General features: G+C 39.8%; 1 protein-coding gene across 12 annotated transcripts in view; it reads right to left on the minus strand.

The window, feature by feature from the left end:
• Nucleotides 1-15,971, minus strand: part of LOC125459897 (transmembrane protein 144-like) — an 88,117-nt gene that overhangs the window by 26,671 nt on the left and 45,475 nt on the right. For all 12 annotated transcript variants that reach the window (XR_007249141.2, XR_009445602.1, XM_048546926.1 and 9 more), the window contains 4 exons: nucleotides 15,745-15,825; nucleotides 15,378-15,459; nucleotides 11,170-11,249; nucleotides 2,837-2,955 (listed from right to left, as the gene is read on the minus strand). Coding sequence is in view for 10 of the 12 variants with exons in the window: in XM_048546926.1 (XP_048402883.1) it covers nucleotides 2,837-2,955; nucleotides 11,170-11,249; nucleotides 15,378-15,459; nucleotides 15,745-15,825 (362 nt within the window). In the remaining 2 variants the exon portion in view is untranslated. The remainder of the gene's footprint in view (nucleotides 1-2,836; nucleotides 2,956-11,169; nucleotides 11,250-15,377; nucleotides 15,460-15,744; nucleotides 15,826-15,971) is intronic.

Raw genomic sequence — 15,971 nt, forward strand, 5'->3', positions numbered from 1 at the left:
TCAACTGTTGTTGAATTCTGACTTAAGTTTTAAAGGCCTTCACCTTGAAAAGAGGAATTTTCAAGTAACAATAACAGATCAATCCTATTCTAAATCTTTAAAGTATCAGTCATGCATATTATTTTTAATCTTTGTAATCTGTTTTCTCTTCAATAACTATATCACCTTTTGCCTGGCAACCTTAAGCAAGAACTGTGTAACAAACTAAGATTTGATCTTGTTTAAAACCAAAGCCTTGTTGCTTGTTATTTTTAATTTGAATACTCAAAGCTAAAAAGGGATGCTAAAAGGGTGACTGTTCATAAGTCATGTTGTGGACATGTTGCATAATGACAGACATGAACAGGTCAGCATATCAAGCATCCCAAGGAAAATAATGCTGCATTTGAGTCAGGGATTCACAAAAATAATGTAAAGAAAGTAAAAATAATGAAAAAAAATGATGGCACATGACACAAGACAGATAGTTTAAATTTCAGAGTCATAAAAGATGCCTTAAATATAATTTTACAAAGTTCTCTTGATACTTTTCTTTAGATGTAAAAAATGGGACATGTCATCCCACTATTAAGGAAGGGGAGAGGAAACCCAAAAATTAAAGACCAGTTAGCCTAACATACGGCATCGGGTGAAATGAATGAAGTCTAGAAGTAAGGAAACAGTGATTCATACCAGAAAAAAAATTAATCCAAGAGCAGGCTTGTAAATTGATTTGTAAATCATGGGCTACGCTCATGAATTCAACTGAGTTTATGAAGAGCCGACTAAAGTAATAGACATAAAAAGCAATCTTTTTATTTGTGTGATGTTTCAAATGTTATTTGACAAAGTCCATAACAGACCGTTCAATAAAGTTAAAACTCTTGGAATTCAAGACAAATTGTTATCTTGGCTAAGGGATTCAGAGAGCAGAGATAATCTGCTACCCCACACGGATCTTTGTTGGGGACTCAACAATTCACCATTTATTAGGGAAGACATTTTTGAACAGAGATGAGGAGAAACATCTTTAACCAGAGATTGGGGAATCTATGGAATTTACTGCCACACTAGGCTGTGGAAGTCAGGTCATTGAGTATATTTAAGACAGACATAGATAGGTTCTTAATTGTAAAGGGGATCAAGGGTTATGGGGAGAAAGGGGAGAATGTTTTAAGATGTTGTGAAAGGAGTCAGTTCAGTGGCAGACAGACATCAATGTATACAAATTTAAAGACCTAAAACATGAACAAACCAAGTATTTTCTAAATGTGGAAAGCTAGATGCAGTCAAGATCCAAAGAGATTTGAAGGTCTGCACAGACCATGAAAATATCATGAACTGGAAAATGATAATCAAAAAGGTTAAATGGATGCAGATTTTAGTGTCTGGTGGAACAGAACAGGTCATGTTGACACTGTCCCAAAGGATTATAGGGTTGCACTCTCAGTAAAGAAAGGCGACTTGTTTAACTTCAGGGCCAGCTTATGGGAAGAGGTTGAAAAGAACAGTTCTTCGTGGTAAACTCAGCCAGTCCATGAATTGAGCTCATGCTGCTGGCATTAGTCTACATTGGAAACCAGTCAACCAACCAACTGAGCTAAGTGGTCCGAAAGTCACCATAATCCCAGAGGATTGTGGGCTGCTCTCTCATTACAGAGATAACTTATGGTATTTTAACCGTGTACTGCCACAGCTCAGGCAAGGGGTGAGTTTGAAAGAATACAACCTTCATGGCAATCTCAACCTGTGCTCTGGTGTCACACTGCATCTCAAACCAGCATCCAGCCAGCTGAGCTAACTGGCCCTTCCTTACAAGTGGTCAGAGGCTAATTCCTCAGCCATACAAAGCACTGGTTAGATCATATCTGGACTACTGTGTTCATTTCTAAACACTACACATTAGGAATGGTAGTAAAAACATCACAGGTGTGGAATTAGGAAGCATTTCGGCATGCAAAGTACTTAGATGATTGGAACTCCTCCCATAAATGGCAATTAATGATGGACCAATTTCTTTTTAAAACTAAGAATGATAGATTTTTCTCAGCCAGAAGTGCTAGGTATCTGGATAAAGCTGGGTGTATGAAGTTAGGTTGCAAATCAGCCAGATCGTACTGAGTACCAAGAGGAACAGATTCAAAGTGTTGAATGGCCATTTTTTAATTTCTATTTTTCAATGTTCGTAAACTTTTAAGGAAGATAACATGTGGGTAATATGAACATGTTGTCTGGGTGATATTAAGATAACGTGTAGATGTAAAATCATTTTGAGAAAACGATACAGAATGGCATTTGGAGATTTTAAACTAACATCCTTGGCACTTTACACCAAGCAAAGGAGATCAGATGATCTCATAAAGACAGACAAAATGTATTATACTAATTGAGTCACATTTATAGAAATCAATTTCTTTTAAAATCTTAAAATAACTCATGTATTTTCTTCTGAACACATGCTGCACATTTTGTTTAACCATTCTGTAAACTGGAAGTACCATATCATTAATGAAAATACTAAATGTAGTTGTCCCAAATTTATGTGAGAACTACTCTGATCTTCTGCCATAACTCCAGTAGAAAATTGACAGGAACACAGAAACCTTGTTTATAGTACTTATTCTGTTCTCTAAGGGACTATCGAAATTTGAGAGAGAGAGAGAGGGTGGGGGAGAGAGAGGTGGGTGGGGGAAGGGAAGAGTGAGAGAGCGCGAGAGAGCGAGACAGCTTCAAAGAAAATTTTAAGGTTTAGAAGCATAACTATTTCTATTCTTTTTTCTGTCCCTATTCTAAATCTGACAAAATAGTGAACTTTTATATTATACAGGTGAAAAAAGGCATCCACTAATATTCTTACCAAACTGGCTTGCATTTTTATATTCTGTTTCATTCTTCAGAGCTTGGTTCTTGATATAAATCACTGGCACAAAGCTAGAACCATACAATAACCCTGCAGTCACTGCAAGGAATGAGCCTCTAAAGTAAGTGAGAGGAAGGGAACAAAAATCAGTTTAACAAGAATATGACAAATTACACGTTCCACATATTCTTTAACCTGTTCCAATATTTGGGACTGAGCTCCTTTATCAGAATTATGTTTCGTTGGGGGAGATAATTTTGAATTGGCATCTCTGACCAGGAGCCTTGACCTCCTTGAGCATACAATGGATAGTTGGATAGGCATTATAATAGTTGCAAGATTCCTCAAATATTTGCAAATTCACAGATTTGTGCAATGTACTTCTGTGACTAAAGTTTACCACAGGGAATAACTATTAGATTTTTTCAAGACATTAAGTGTTAAGTTACTTTCAGCCAAAAGATCTCCAGCTTTATTTTACTCCCCATTCCTGCTGATTTGGCCTAAGCATTCCAAATATTTTCTACTTTTAATTTAAAAAATAGTTAAAAGCTAAATCCTGACTGTCTTCTATTTGTTAACTAATCCTCAATCCATAAATACATTACCTTCAATACCTCAAGCTCTTATTTCATATAACCTTTTTTCTCCAAAACCTCATTATAAACTCTGCTTGTTAAATCCTCAAATAACCCCAGCAAATTTGTCAATTGTGACTGCCCTTTCACAGAACCATATTGACTCTAGTGGACTGTGTTAAGAATTTCTAAATGCCCTGATGTTTCTTCATTAAAAATGGACTGTAGATTCTTACTTTCTATTTCCTTCTCTCTTAAACAGGATGTTAGAAAAAACAGTGATAATGGGAACTGCAGATGCTGGAGAATCCAAGATAACAAAGTGTGGAGCTGGATGAACACAGCAGGCCAAGCAGCATCTCAGGAGCACAAAAGCTGATGTTTCGGGACAAGACCCTTCATCAGAGAGGGGGATGGGGAGAGGGAACTGGAATAAATAGGAAGAGAGGGAGGTGGACCAAAGACGGAGAGAAAAGAAGACAGGGAGAGAGGAGAGTATAGGTGAGGCGGTTGTGGTGGTGGTGGGGGGGGTGGGGGGGGGAGATAGGTCAGTCCAGGGAAGACAGACAGGTCAAGGAGGCAGGATGAGGTGGTAGGTAGGAAATGGAAGTGCGGCTTGAGGTGGGAGGAAGGGATGGGTGAGAGGAAAAACAGGTTAGGGAAGCGGAGACAGGCTGGGCTGGTTTTGGAATGCAGTGGGGGGAGGGGACGAGCTGGGCTGGTTCTGTGATGCAGTGGGGGGAGTGGAAGAACTGGGCTGATTTTGGGATGCAGTGGTGGAAGGGGAGATTTTGAAGCTTGTGAAGTCCACATTGATACCATTGGGCTGCAGGGTTCCCAAGTGGAATATCAGTTGCTGTTCTTGCAACCTTCGGGTGGTCCTCCCAGTCACGAACCATTTTAACTCTCCCTCCCATTCCTCAGACAACAGGTCCATCATGGGCCTCCTGCAGTGCCACAATGATGCCACCCGAAGGTTGCACGAACAGCAATTCATTTTCTGCTTGGGAACCCTGCAGCCCAATGGTATCAATGTGGACTTCACAAGCTTCAAAATCTTCCCTTCCACCACTGTATCCCAAAACCAGCCCAGCTCGTCCCCTCCCCCCACTGCATCACAAAACAAGCCCAGCCTGTCTCCGCTTCCCTCACCTGTTCTTCCTCTCACCCATCCCTTCCTCCCACCTCAAGCCGCACCTCCATTTCCTACCTACCACCTCATCCCGCCTCCTTGACCTGTCCGTCTTCCCTGGGCTGACCTATCCCGCCCCCACCTCCTCACCTGTACTCTCCTCTCTACCTATCTTCTTTTCTCTCCATCTTCGGTCTGCCTCCCCTTCTCTCCCTATTTATTCCAGTTCCCCCTCCCCACCCCCTCGCTGATGAAGGGTCTAGGCCGAAAACGTCAGCTTTTAAGCTCCTGAGATGCTGCTTGGCCTGCTGTGGTCATCCAGCTCCACACTTTGTTAAAAAAAAGCAGTTTTCCAATTCGCTGGAACCCTCCCTGAATGTAGTAAGTTTTAGAATATTTCGACCAGTGCCTTCACCATTTCTGCAGCCACTTCCTTCAAAACACTTGGGTGTAAGCCACCAGCTCCTGGCAACTTCTGTCTTTGTTGCATAGTTATTGCACTGGCTGGATATTATATGCTGTCACTAGGTGCTCTTTTGCCATGGGGCACTTAACATAGGTGGCTAGCCTACCACCTTCCCACCAGCTCAATGTAACATTGTGGTGATATTCTTTACAGAGGACATGTTCTGGAGTCAGGGTTGCTGTTAAATGTTTGTTTCCTTGGAGCATCTTTGGTTTCATCAAATTGTTTCAGTGAAGATAGTTTGCTTCTCACAGAAGCACAACTCTTTTAGCAATGTAATGCAATTAACTAGAATGTGACCCTTTCATTCATGCATGCATTATGACCATAAGAAACAGGAACAGGAAGAAGCCATTCGGCCTCTTGAGCTTGCTTCACCATCAAATAAGATCATGGCTGATCGGACATTCATAAAAACATAAGAACTAGGAGTAGGAGTATGCCATCCTGCCCCTCCAGCCTGCCCCGCCATTAAACAACATCATGGCTGAGATTCAGCTCCACTTACCCGCCTGCTCACCATAACCCTTAATTCCTTTACTGTTCAAAAATTTATTTAGCCTCGCCTTAAAAACATTCAGCGAGGTAGCTTCAATCGCTTCACGGGGTAGGGAATTCCACAGATTCACAACCCTTTGGGTGAAGATGTTCCTCCTGACCTCAGTCTTACATCTGCTTCCATTTATTTTGAGGCTATGTCCCCCAGTCCTGGTTTCACCTGCTAATGGAAACAACCTCCCTGCCTCCACTTTATCTATTCCCTTCATAATCTTATGTTTCTACAAGATCTCCCCTCATTCTTCTGAATTCCAATGAGTATAATCCCTGCCTACTCAGTCTCTCCTCATAACCCAACCCTCTCAATTTTGGAATCAACTGGATGAATCTCCTCTGCAACCCCTCCAGTGCTAGTATATCTCTTCTCAAGTAAGGAGACCAAAACTGCATACAGTACTCCAGGTGTGGTCTCACCAGGACTCTATCTAGCTGCAGCACAGCCTCCCTGTTTTTAAACGCCATCCCTCTAGCAATGGCAGACAAAATTCCATTTGCCTTTTTAATTACCTGCTGTATCTGCAATCCTACTTTTAGCACAAGGACACACATGTCCCGATGCACAGCAGCCTGCTGCAATTTTTTACCATTTAAAACATAGTCCATTTTCCTGTTATTCCTACTAAGATGGATGACCTCACACTTACCAACAGTGTACTCCATCTGCCAGTCTTCTGCCCACTCACTAAGACTATTTATATGCCTCTGTAAACTTTCAGTGTCTTCTGCACACTTTGCTGTACCATTCATCTTAATGTCGTTGCAAACTTTGACACACCACACTTAGTCCCCAACTCCAAATCATCTCCGTAAATTGTAAACAATTGCGGTCCCAACACTGATCCCTGAGGCACACCACTAGCCATTGACCGCCAACCAGAAAAACACTCATTTACCCCTACTCTTTGCTTTCTACTAGTCAAACAATCCTCTATCCATGCCGATACATTACCTGTAATACCATGGAGCTTTACCTTATGTAGCAGCGTTTGGTGTGGCACCATGTCAAAAGCCTTCTCGAAATCCAGATACATGATATCCACAGGTTCCCCACAATCCATCATGCAAGTAATGCCATCAAAGAATTCCATCAAATTAGTTAATCATGACCTACCTTCATGAACCCAAGCTTGCTGTTCTCAATGGGAGAATTTATGTCCAGATATCTTGCTATTTCTTCCTTAATGATAGATTCAAGCATTTTCCCCATTACTGAAGTTAAGCTAACTGGCCTATAGTTACCTGCTTTTTGTCTACTTCCTTTTCTAAACAGTGGCGTCACACTGGCTGTTTTCCAATCTGCAGGAACCACCCCCAGAGTCCAGTGAATTTTGGTGCATAATTACTAGTGCATTTGCTATTTCCCCCCTCGCTTCTTTTAGTACCCTGGGATGCATTTCATCGGGGCTAGGAGACTTGCCGACCTTTAGCTCTATTAGCTTGCCCAGCACTGCCTCTTAAGTGATGATAGTTTCTTGGTCCTTACCTGCCATAGCCTTCTCATCGGTTTTCAGCACATTATTTGTGTCTTCCACTGTGAAGACTGAAACAAAATAACTGTTTAATGCCTCGGCTATTTCCTCATTCCCTGTTATTAAATTGGCTTTCTCATCCTCTAAACGGCCAATGTTTACCTTCACCACACTTTTATGAATTACATATTTATTCAAACTTTTGCTGCCTGTTTTTATATTTTGAGCTAGCTTACTCTCATAATCTATCTTACTTGTCTTTATAATTTTCTTTGTGGCTTTCTGTTGGCATTTAAAGACTCCCCAGTCTATTAGTTTCCCACTAATCATTGCCTTTTTGTCCGTTTTTTCAAATCAGATACTTTCCTTTATTTCCTTAGATATCCGTGGCTGACTATTTATTTTCCTATATTTCTTCTTTATCAGTGGAATATACTTCTGGTGAGCACTGAAAAATCATTTTGAAAGTCCTCCACTGTTCCTCAATTGACACACCATAAGGTTTTTGCCTCCATTTTACCTTACCTGACTCCTCCCTCATCTCATCATAGTCTCCTTTGTTTAAGTATAGGACATTGGTACTGGGTTTAACCTTCTTACGCTCCATCTGTATTTTAAATTCGACGATATTGTGATCGCTCCTTCCGAGAGGATCCCTAACGTGAGATCATTTGTTATTCCTGCCTCATTACACAGGACTAGGCCTGGGATAGCTCGCTCCCTCATAGGTTCCATTACATATTGTTCAAAGAAATTATCGCGGATGCATTCTATGAACCCCTCCTCAAGGGCGATCTGGCTTGACCAATCGATATTCAGATTAAAATCCCCCATGATAATAGCTGTACCATTTTAACCTGCATTAGCTATTTCTATGTTTATTGCCCGCCCCACCAGGATGTCATTATTTGGTGGCCTATAGACCACAACTATCAATGACTTCTTCTCCTTACTATTCCTAATTTCCACCCAAATGGATTTAATCTTTTGTTCAGTAGAACCTATATCATGTCTTACTACTGCCCTGATATCATCCTTAAAAATCAGAGTGACACCAACTCCCTTACCTTCCTGTCTGTCCTTCCAGACAGTTTGTTCCACTACTATCTGTATTTTAGCTCCCCCCTCTTGAATGGCCTCCTGGACCATGGTGCAATGGTCAGTTGACTCATCCTTCCTGCAGCCCTGCTCCTCATCCACGCAGGAAGCAAGTGCCTCATACCTGTGGGACAATGTCAAGGGCTGTGCCTCCTGTGTTCCCGTCTGCAGGGTCCCTCTACCTGCCTCACTCCAGTCATACACTGCTGTCCCTGCCTGCCGATCGAATTAACATTAGTTAATCAACTAGGTGTGACTCCCTCCTGGAACACAGCATCCAGGTATCTCTCCCTCTCCCGGATGTGCTGCAGTGTTTGGAGTTCGGATTCCAGCTCATCAATTTTGAGCTGGAGCTCCTCAAACAGCCAACACTTGCTGCAGATGTGGTCACTGCTGATCTCAATGCGATTAGCTAGCTCCCACATCATACAGCTACAGCATATCACCTGACCTGCCGTCTCTACTTAGTTGATTAGTTTGTTTCTAGTTTCGTAGTCTTCTCTCTTTAAGTGTTCTCTGCACCAGTAAGTTTACTTCGTTATATATACTCAAACAGATTCTGGCTTTGCCTTCCCCACCGCTCCCAGAGGATTAGGCATCTAGGTAACCTTCCCAAAAGATAATAATGAGATGAGAAAAAAATGCAAATAGCTTACCTGCTCACCACACTTAGTCTTTATTACTAGGTTAGAGGAGGTGGAAGGATGGGAGACACTATACATGTAGTGCCTCGGGTATTAGTTACTTCCCAAATTTATTCAGTGAAAGATAACTGTTACCCAGCCAACCACTCGTGCCCTTCTGGGATCCTACTCCGCTGAACAACTGACATTCCTCATATCTATTTTCCTGCCTTTTCCCCATAACCCTCGATTCGTCCACTGATCAAGAATCTATCTCTATCAGCCTTAAATATACACAAGGACTCTGCCCCATAACTCTGTGCTGAGGAGTTTTGAAGATTCTCAATCCCTCGAGACGTCTTAAATTGGCAATGTTTTATTCTGAGACTATGCACTCTGGTCCTAGACTCTCCTATGAGGGAGGCATACTCTTAGCATTTACCTTGTCAAGCCACTCAAGAATCCCATACGTTTCAATGAGATCAACTCTCACTGTTCTAAACTCCAGTGAATACAATCCCAACCCGATTTGCTGCTGCTCCTTAAAACAATCCCATCATAACAAGGATGATACTATTGAACTGCCTCCAATAAAATATTATCTTTCCTTCAATAAGGGGACCAAAACTTCTTACAGTACTCCAAATGTGGCCTTACCAGCACTTTGTACAGTTGCAGTAAGACTCTTCTAATCATACTTCAAATGCCTTGAAATAAAAGCCAACATTCCATCAGCATTCCTGATCACCTGCTACATCTGTGTGCTAGCCTTGTGTTTAATGTGCAAGTACACCCAAGTTCCTTTATGTTCACCTTTCTCCATTTAAATAACACTGGTCTTTTGTTCTCCGTAACAAAATGAACATCTTCACACTTTCCTATGTCATAAGCGATTCGCCAACTTTTTGCTCACTTACTTAATCGATATGTCTTTGTGAACTGTTTGTATTGTCCTTGCCTATTTTTATGTTGTCTGCCGATTTGGCCACAATACATTTACTTTCTTCCACAAAGTTATTAATATCTATTGTAAACAATTGCATTACCAGCACTGATCCCTCTGGAACCCCACTGGTTATGGGTTGCAAAACTTAAAAAGAATCCCTTATCCCCAAGTGCTGTTTCCTGCCCCTCAGCCGATTCTCTATCCATGCCAATATACCACCTCCAATGCCAGGGGATCTTGTTTTATAATCTTTTGTGACGTACAAGGTCAAATACCTTCTGGAAGTCCAAATACAACACAGAGACTGCTTTCCCCCATCCATGCTGGTTCAGAATTCCTTCAAAAACTCTAATAAATTAGTCAGACATGATTTCCCTTTCATGAAGTCATTCTGACAGTGCTTGATCAGATTGTAGTTTTCAAAGTATGCTGCTATAACTTCCATAATAATTGATTCCAATATTTTTCTTAATTTACCTCACCATGTGTTTTGGTCTGCCTTTATAATGATTGGTGCACATACGAAGAAACATGAATATCCACATCAGATTGAAATGGGGCTCTATTGTTAGATTACACTATCAAACAAGATGACACAGGGCAGTGGATGTCAAATTTCCTAACACTGAGGCATTCAGATTGCTCTTGGAGCAACTAATGCCACTAAACTCAAAAAGTAATCTATGGATCAAAATTTTCACAGGTACACATAAAAGGAACCGTTCAGCATTCCAAGACCTACCAGTCGACTGCACAAAAAATTGAAGGCTATTGAAGCGAGATAAGCTAATAAATAACATTACTCTCTCATTATTCCCTACATCATTTGGATTCTGTTTGAATCAACTGATATTAAAGGTTGTACATTCAGAAGCCAAACATATTAAACACCAGTTTAAATTCACTTCCAGATTAACTGAATTCATATGACCATATAAGGTTGATGCAGTTCAATATTTAGTGCTTGTCCAGTGTATTGCTCAAGATGTACTCATGTGAAGGTGCACATCAGGAGATGATCTTTAAGAAGAAAATGTCCTATGAACACGAGGCCTGGTTTGGGGACTTAGCTATTTGAAGGAAAAATTGAGTAAAATGTTTTGATGAATGAATGGAACTATTTTACTTTGAAAAGAATATCACCAAGACATGCAATTTTTTGCGGCAATGTTTCCCTTTGAAACTGAATGCACAACTGGAGTGTTACACAAACAGTCCAGCTCTACTTTGGGGAGGCTTCTGCCCTGAATAAAAATTAGGGCCACAGTGAAACGTGTGCAGTTTGTACAAGTACAAGTTCTCAGTAAGCCATGTGTATCTTCAGCACAGGCTTAAACTGAGTGTCAGTGCACAGTCTGAACACCAATAACACCAAGCTTTTTAGATCTAGAAGACCACAAATGTTCATCATTGGTTTAAAAGGCCTTTACATCACTTTCAATAGAATACACAATACTTACACAAGTCTTTTCTTTAGGGGACTAAGTTTGTCTACCCAGGATTCATCTGACAAGATCGTTTCTTCACTAGTATTTATATTCTATATTTAAAAATAAATGCTGTTAGGCACTTCCAAATCAGTATCAAACTTCTACTCATAACTGCTTATCTCTTTAAAGGAAATAAACAGTCTCAGAAAATTCAAAAATTCCTTTTTAGAAACTGATGCATCTTTAGCATTTCTTGCTTGTAGGCTATTATTATGTATCAGAATCCATGATATGGAGTTTGGAATGCATGGGGTTCATAAATAAAAAGATTGTTAAAGATTCAAAATAGAAACTTTTCCAATATCATTTTCATTCAAAAAGAGAATAAGAATGCAAGATACCAATGAACAAAAAAATACCACTATAACTCCACCCAGGTTGTGACTCGCACATAAAATCTATATCATTCAAATAATTTCTAGATGCATTAAAAACACTCAACAACAAAGCATGTGAATATTTATGCAATAACAGTCACCCTGATAATGGAATACAACATTTGGAAAGCTACATAAAATCTAAAACCATAATTCAAAATTTAAAAATGATAAACTGCATCTTGAAAATAGACTTCAAAGAATTTTGAGCCAATTAAAGAATTAGCTCAAAAACAAAGAGAAAATGTTAAGCAGGTTGCTATAGATCATGGCAAAAATTCTGTTTCTTCCCCAGAATTCATTTGCTACTTGCATAAATCATTAAGTGCACAAATGCATTTACTCTCTTTGTCTTCATTTAATCCTTTTTCTAATGGAATGATCTGCCGAAGTTAAATCTTAATCAAACCTGCAATTGAACTTCTAATCTGCCTGTTCTCCATTACTTTGTGCCTCTCTGGTTTTCTTTCCCATTGTACCCATGTCTCCATTATGTTGCTCCTTGTCTGTTAACAGTGAATGTTAGTTGGTTGTATAGAGAGAAAAAAGTATAGATACTATTGGAGGGAAAAGGATGTCAAGGGACATAACTTGAACTTTCTCACATAACACTGATTGGGTTCATATTCTCAATGAATATTCCCTTTAATATTGATTTACAATGTGCCATCAGCTTACAATCCGAGGGGTCCCAAGTGTGACAACGTAAACTGTAGAACTTGAAAAACTGTTCGTGGATTGAAAGAATCAGTTTCCTGGAATAAACTGTTTCCCAAGACGAGAGGAAAGGACAAAGTGAAATAAGGGAATTGAAAACAATTAAAAATCACTTGGATAAATGGAGTCGAAGCAAAATAAACAAACTGTTTCCTGGAGAGGGGAGGTAACAACTGCTTTATAACTAGCTGCCTTGTGCTAAATGAGCAAATAAGATTGCCTGCAGAAGAATTTAAGGAGTTAAGGGCAGGACAGGCTCTGTTTCAAATCAACAGCTAACACTGAATGAAACATGGAACAGAGAAGCCACCCCTGATAAGAAATTCAGTCACAGACTTGGTGACTTCAGAAGATCATGAATAATGTCACATCACAGATTAACAAGAAGAAAATCCTATAAGAATTAAACTTCTGGAATCTTCAGCAGCAGAATCTGTTTCCACAATGTAGGGATTCTAAGTCTAAGATTTTTAAAAACTGGATGGTACAATAGCTCAGTGATTAGCACTGCTGCTTCACAGCACTAGAGACCTGGTTTCGATTCCACCATTGGGTGATTGTCTGTGCAGAGTTTTCACATTTTCCTCATGTCTGCGTGGATTTCCTCTGGGTGCTCCAGTTTCCTCCCACAGTCCAAAGATGTTCAGACTAAGTGGACTAGCCATGCTATATTGCCCACAGTGTTCAGGGATGCATAGAGTAGATGGGTTATGAGGGATGCTCTGAGGGGCAGTGTGGACTTGTTGGGCTGAATGGCCTATTTCCACACATTGTAGGGGTTCTATGAGAACTCCAAAGAATGATGCTTCATAAGGATTGAACACTGGACATAGCCAGAGACAGATTCCGTTGGTTGGATTCATAACTCAATTTCACAATTAATCGGGTAAGGGCTAGTTTGGGCTGTTAAGCTTAACTTACCTACTTGAGTGTTTTATTTTGGTTGCAAATGCAATGAAGTTGAAATAATTGTTTCGGTATTTGAGTGTCTGTGGATTGCTTCGTATGTAGCTGAATTAAAGGAAGTTAATGGTAATGCAGACACAATACAAGGGTATGTGTAGATGTGTTTCCTAATGTCTAGTGTGGATAGCAGATTATGCTGCTTTGCCTGTGCAGCTTAGATGGAGCATATTTTACTGCTTACAGTAAAAAAAAGTCATCAGAACTGTAGGGAGAAATGTAATTACTGTTTTATTCTTCAAAACATCACTAATAAGATTATGTTGGAAATACTCAGCAAGTAAGCACCATCTGTGGGCTGGAAACAGACCTAATATTTAAAGTTTATGACTTTTCATCACAACCATTCTGATAAAAGGTCTTTGATATAAAATATTGGAAGATGTTTAATGGAGTCAATGTTGGCATTACCCATCAATCAGGTACTTGATTGGGTAGTGGTCGGCATTCCCTGAGGGATCAAGGGCCACAAGTGCAGAAGTGCCATTTGATGAAAGTTGTCAACCAGTGGCTGGTAGCTATTCCTTGCTCTGTGGGGGCAATGGTTGCTGCTGATACTAATGTACATAAGACTTAAAATTGTTAATGGATGCAGACTTAGGTAAGTGATGGCAGGAGGGGTGAATCACAGAGTCGAGTGGGTCGGCAAAAATGGCAGGTGACTGGCTCTAAATGAGGCAGCATCATCCCATTGCAGGCTCTCTTAATCAGGCACTGACTATCTTCATACGGATCACCTCACCATTGACTTAATCAGGGCAGTGGCAGGTAGGCAGCAGGATTACAATTTGCTGCACCTCCTGCCATGGGAGGACATTAAATTTCACCAGTTATCTCTATCTCACTCCATTGATATTGTTTGGCTTGCAGGGCATTTTCATCACTTCTATTTTTTCAGCATTTACAGCATTTTGCTTTACAGTGAAATTTATTGTCATTATTCGGTGTTTCTCAATGTACTTGATACAGTATGAATAACACACAAATTGTTTATTCAAACATTATCTATCCTTAAATTCATCCAGTATTTTGTCTTCTTTGTCTGCATGATAAATGTTATTCATTTCACCATAGATTTAACCAAGGTAAACATAGGGATGTTTGCAGCTCTTGTTAAATGTCTTATGATCAACTCTCACGCTGACAAACCATAAAAAATTAAAACCCCATTGGGGATTAATGAGATCTTAAGTATATAATTGGCCAATGTACTGCTGATCAAACAATACTAATCTATTCTAGAATTTTGATTTTTTTTACATGTTTAAACTGCACAATGAAAGGTTTATTTTGCACTGTTTTAGATTAGTCACAAAATGGAGTCATATAACTTTAACAAAGATTACGGGATCAATTTTCCTGCATTACTTCTCCTATGACCATTAATCCTAACAAGATAGAGAGGATATAATTTCCATTATGATGCATCTCCAACTCTTTTACACTACCCCGTTATTCCCAGGAGTGGGGAGGAAGGTCGAGGGAATTGGACTTGTAACATAGAGACATATGCCCAGGCTTCTCCAGTGTGGTTGCAATTGTAGAGTACAGTCATGTGCATTCCACAGAGCTGCTGCTGGTTTTGCAGAAATCACCACATCCGCACTCAGCACCCCAAGCCCTTTGCCACAAATGCCCCAGAAAATTAACTGCATAAGATTATAAACTATCCCAATGAATTTTCACCCCATCGGGCTGCAGCAAAAAGGGCTAACTGCCAACAGGCGTGAAAGTACTATACATGCCTTCAAACTTGAAGCAGGGTTCTTATTTCCTTAATTTTTCTCCCCCAAAGGTAGGTGGAGTCCTTGAGCACACCTGAATTCAGCATGGGCCATGAACAGTGCATTGTAAGTAATTCCTACTCTGAGGAATAAGCCATAATTTTCTGTAATAACAATATGACCAATGGAGGTGCAAAAGAAGAAAACAAAAATCATCTTACTGATCATGTTTTATGTGTTCCATCATTATGGAATATTATTTGAATACAATATTCACAGAATACATAGTCAAAATCCAGAGGCAACACAAAACAGGCAATTTACTTAATTTACATGCAGAACAGTTTGCTCCACTGAATGAAATTTTCCGAGAATTCGACAGGGAACTGCTACTTACACTGTCAATTAGTAGCGGAAGTGTTGATTCAGAATGGTTTCTCGTATTTACATCACTCTTGACAAAGAAGAATATGATAGCACTGAAACAAGAAGTATTAAAATCAACATATTAAAATGTATGGCTCCAAATTCAATTTTTTGAATTTCATTACAACAGTCAACGTTCCAGATGAGTGGACACTTTTCGTTCCCCACAAATCAATTAAAATAATAACTTGTACAAAAATACTAAAAACACCTGCAATTATACAACATTAGTTAAATATAACCAATCTATATTACCAGATCAAGCACATGTTATAAACGTAGCTGGTGAATAGCACTGTATCAACTACTCTTAATTCAAAATGGCTGGACAGGTTTACCTCATGAAGGACAGAGCCGCTCCAAGGTAGTTTAACCAAGGTTTTGCCACTTCTTCAGGGTCAATGCCAAACCAACCAAATCTGAAATAAATTTTGTATTGCAAATCTGATGAACTGCTTTTAACATGGAACATTAATTCTATCACTCTTCACAAATGCTGCTAGACCTGCTGAGTATTATCACCATTTTCCATTCATCTTAAAACTTAATTTAAATGAATCACAGT

Source organism: Stegostoma tigrinum, chromosome 1, assembly GCF_030684315.1.
Source record: "Stegostoma tigrinum isolate sSteTig4 chromosome 1, sSteTig4.hap1, whole genome shotgun sequence".
Classification (NCBI taxonomy): Eukaryota; Metazoa; Chordata; class Chondrichthyes; order Orectolobiformes; family Stegostomatidae; genus Stegostoma; species Stegostoma tigrinum.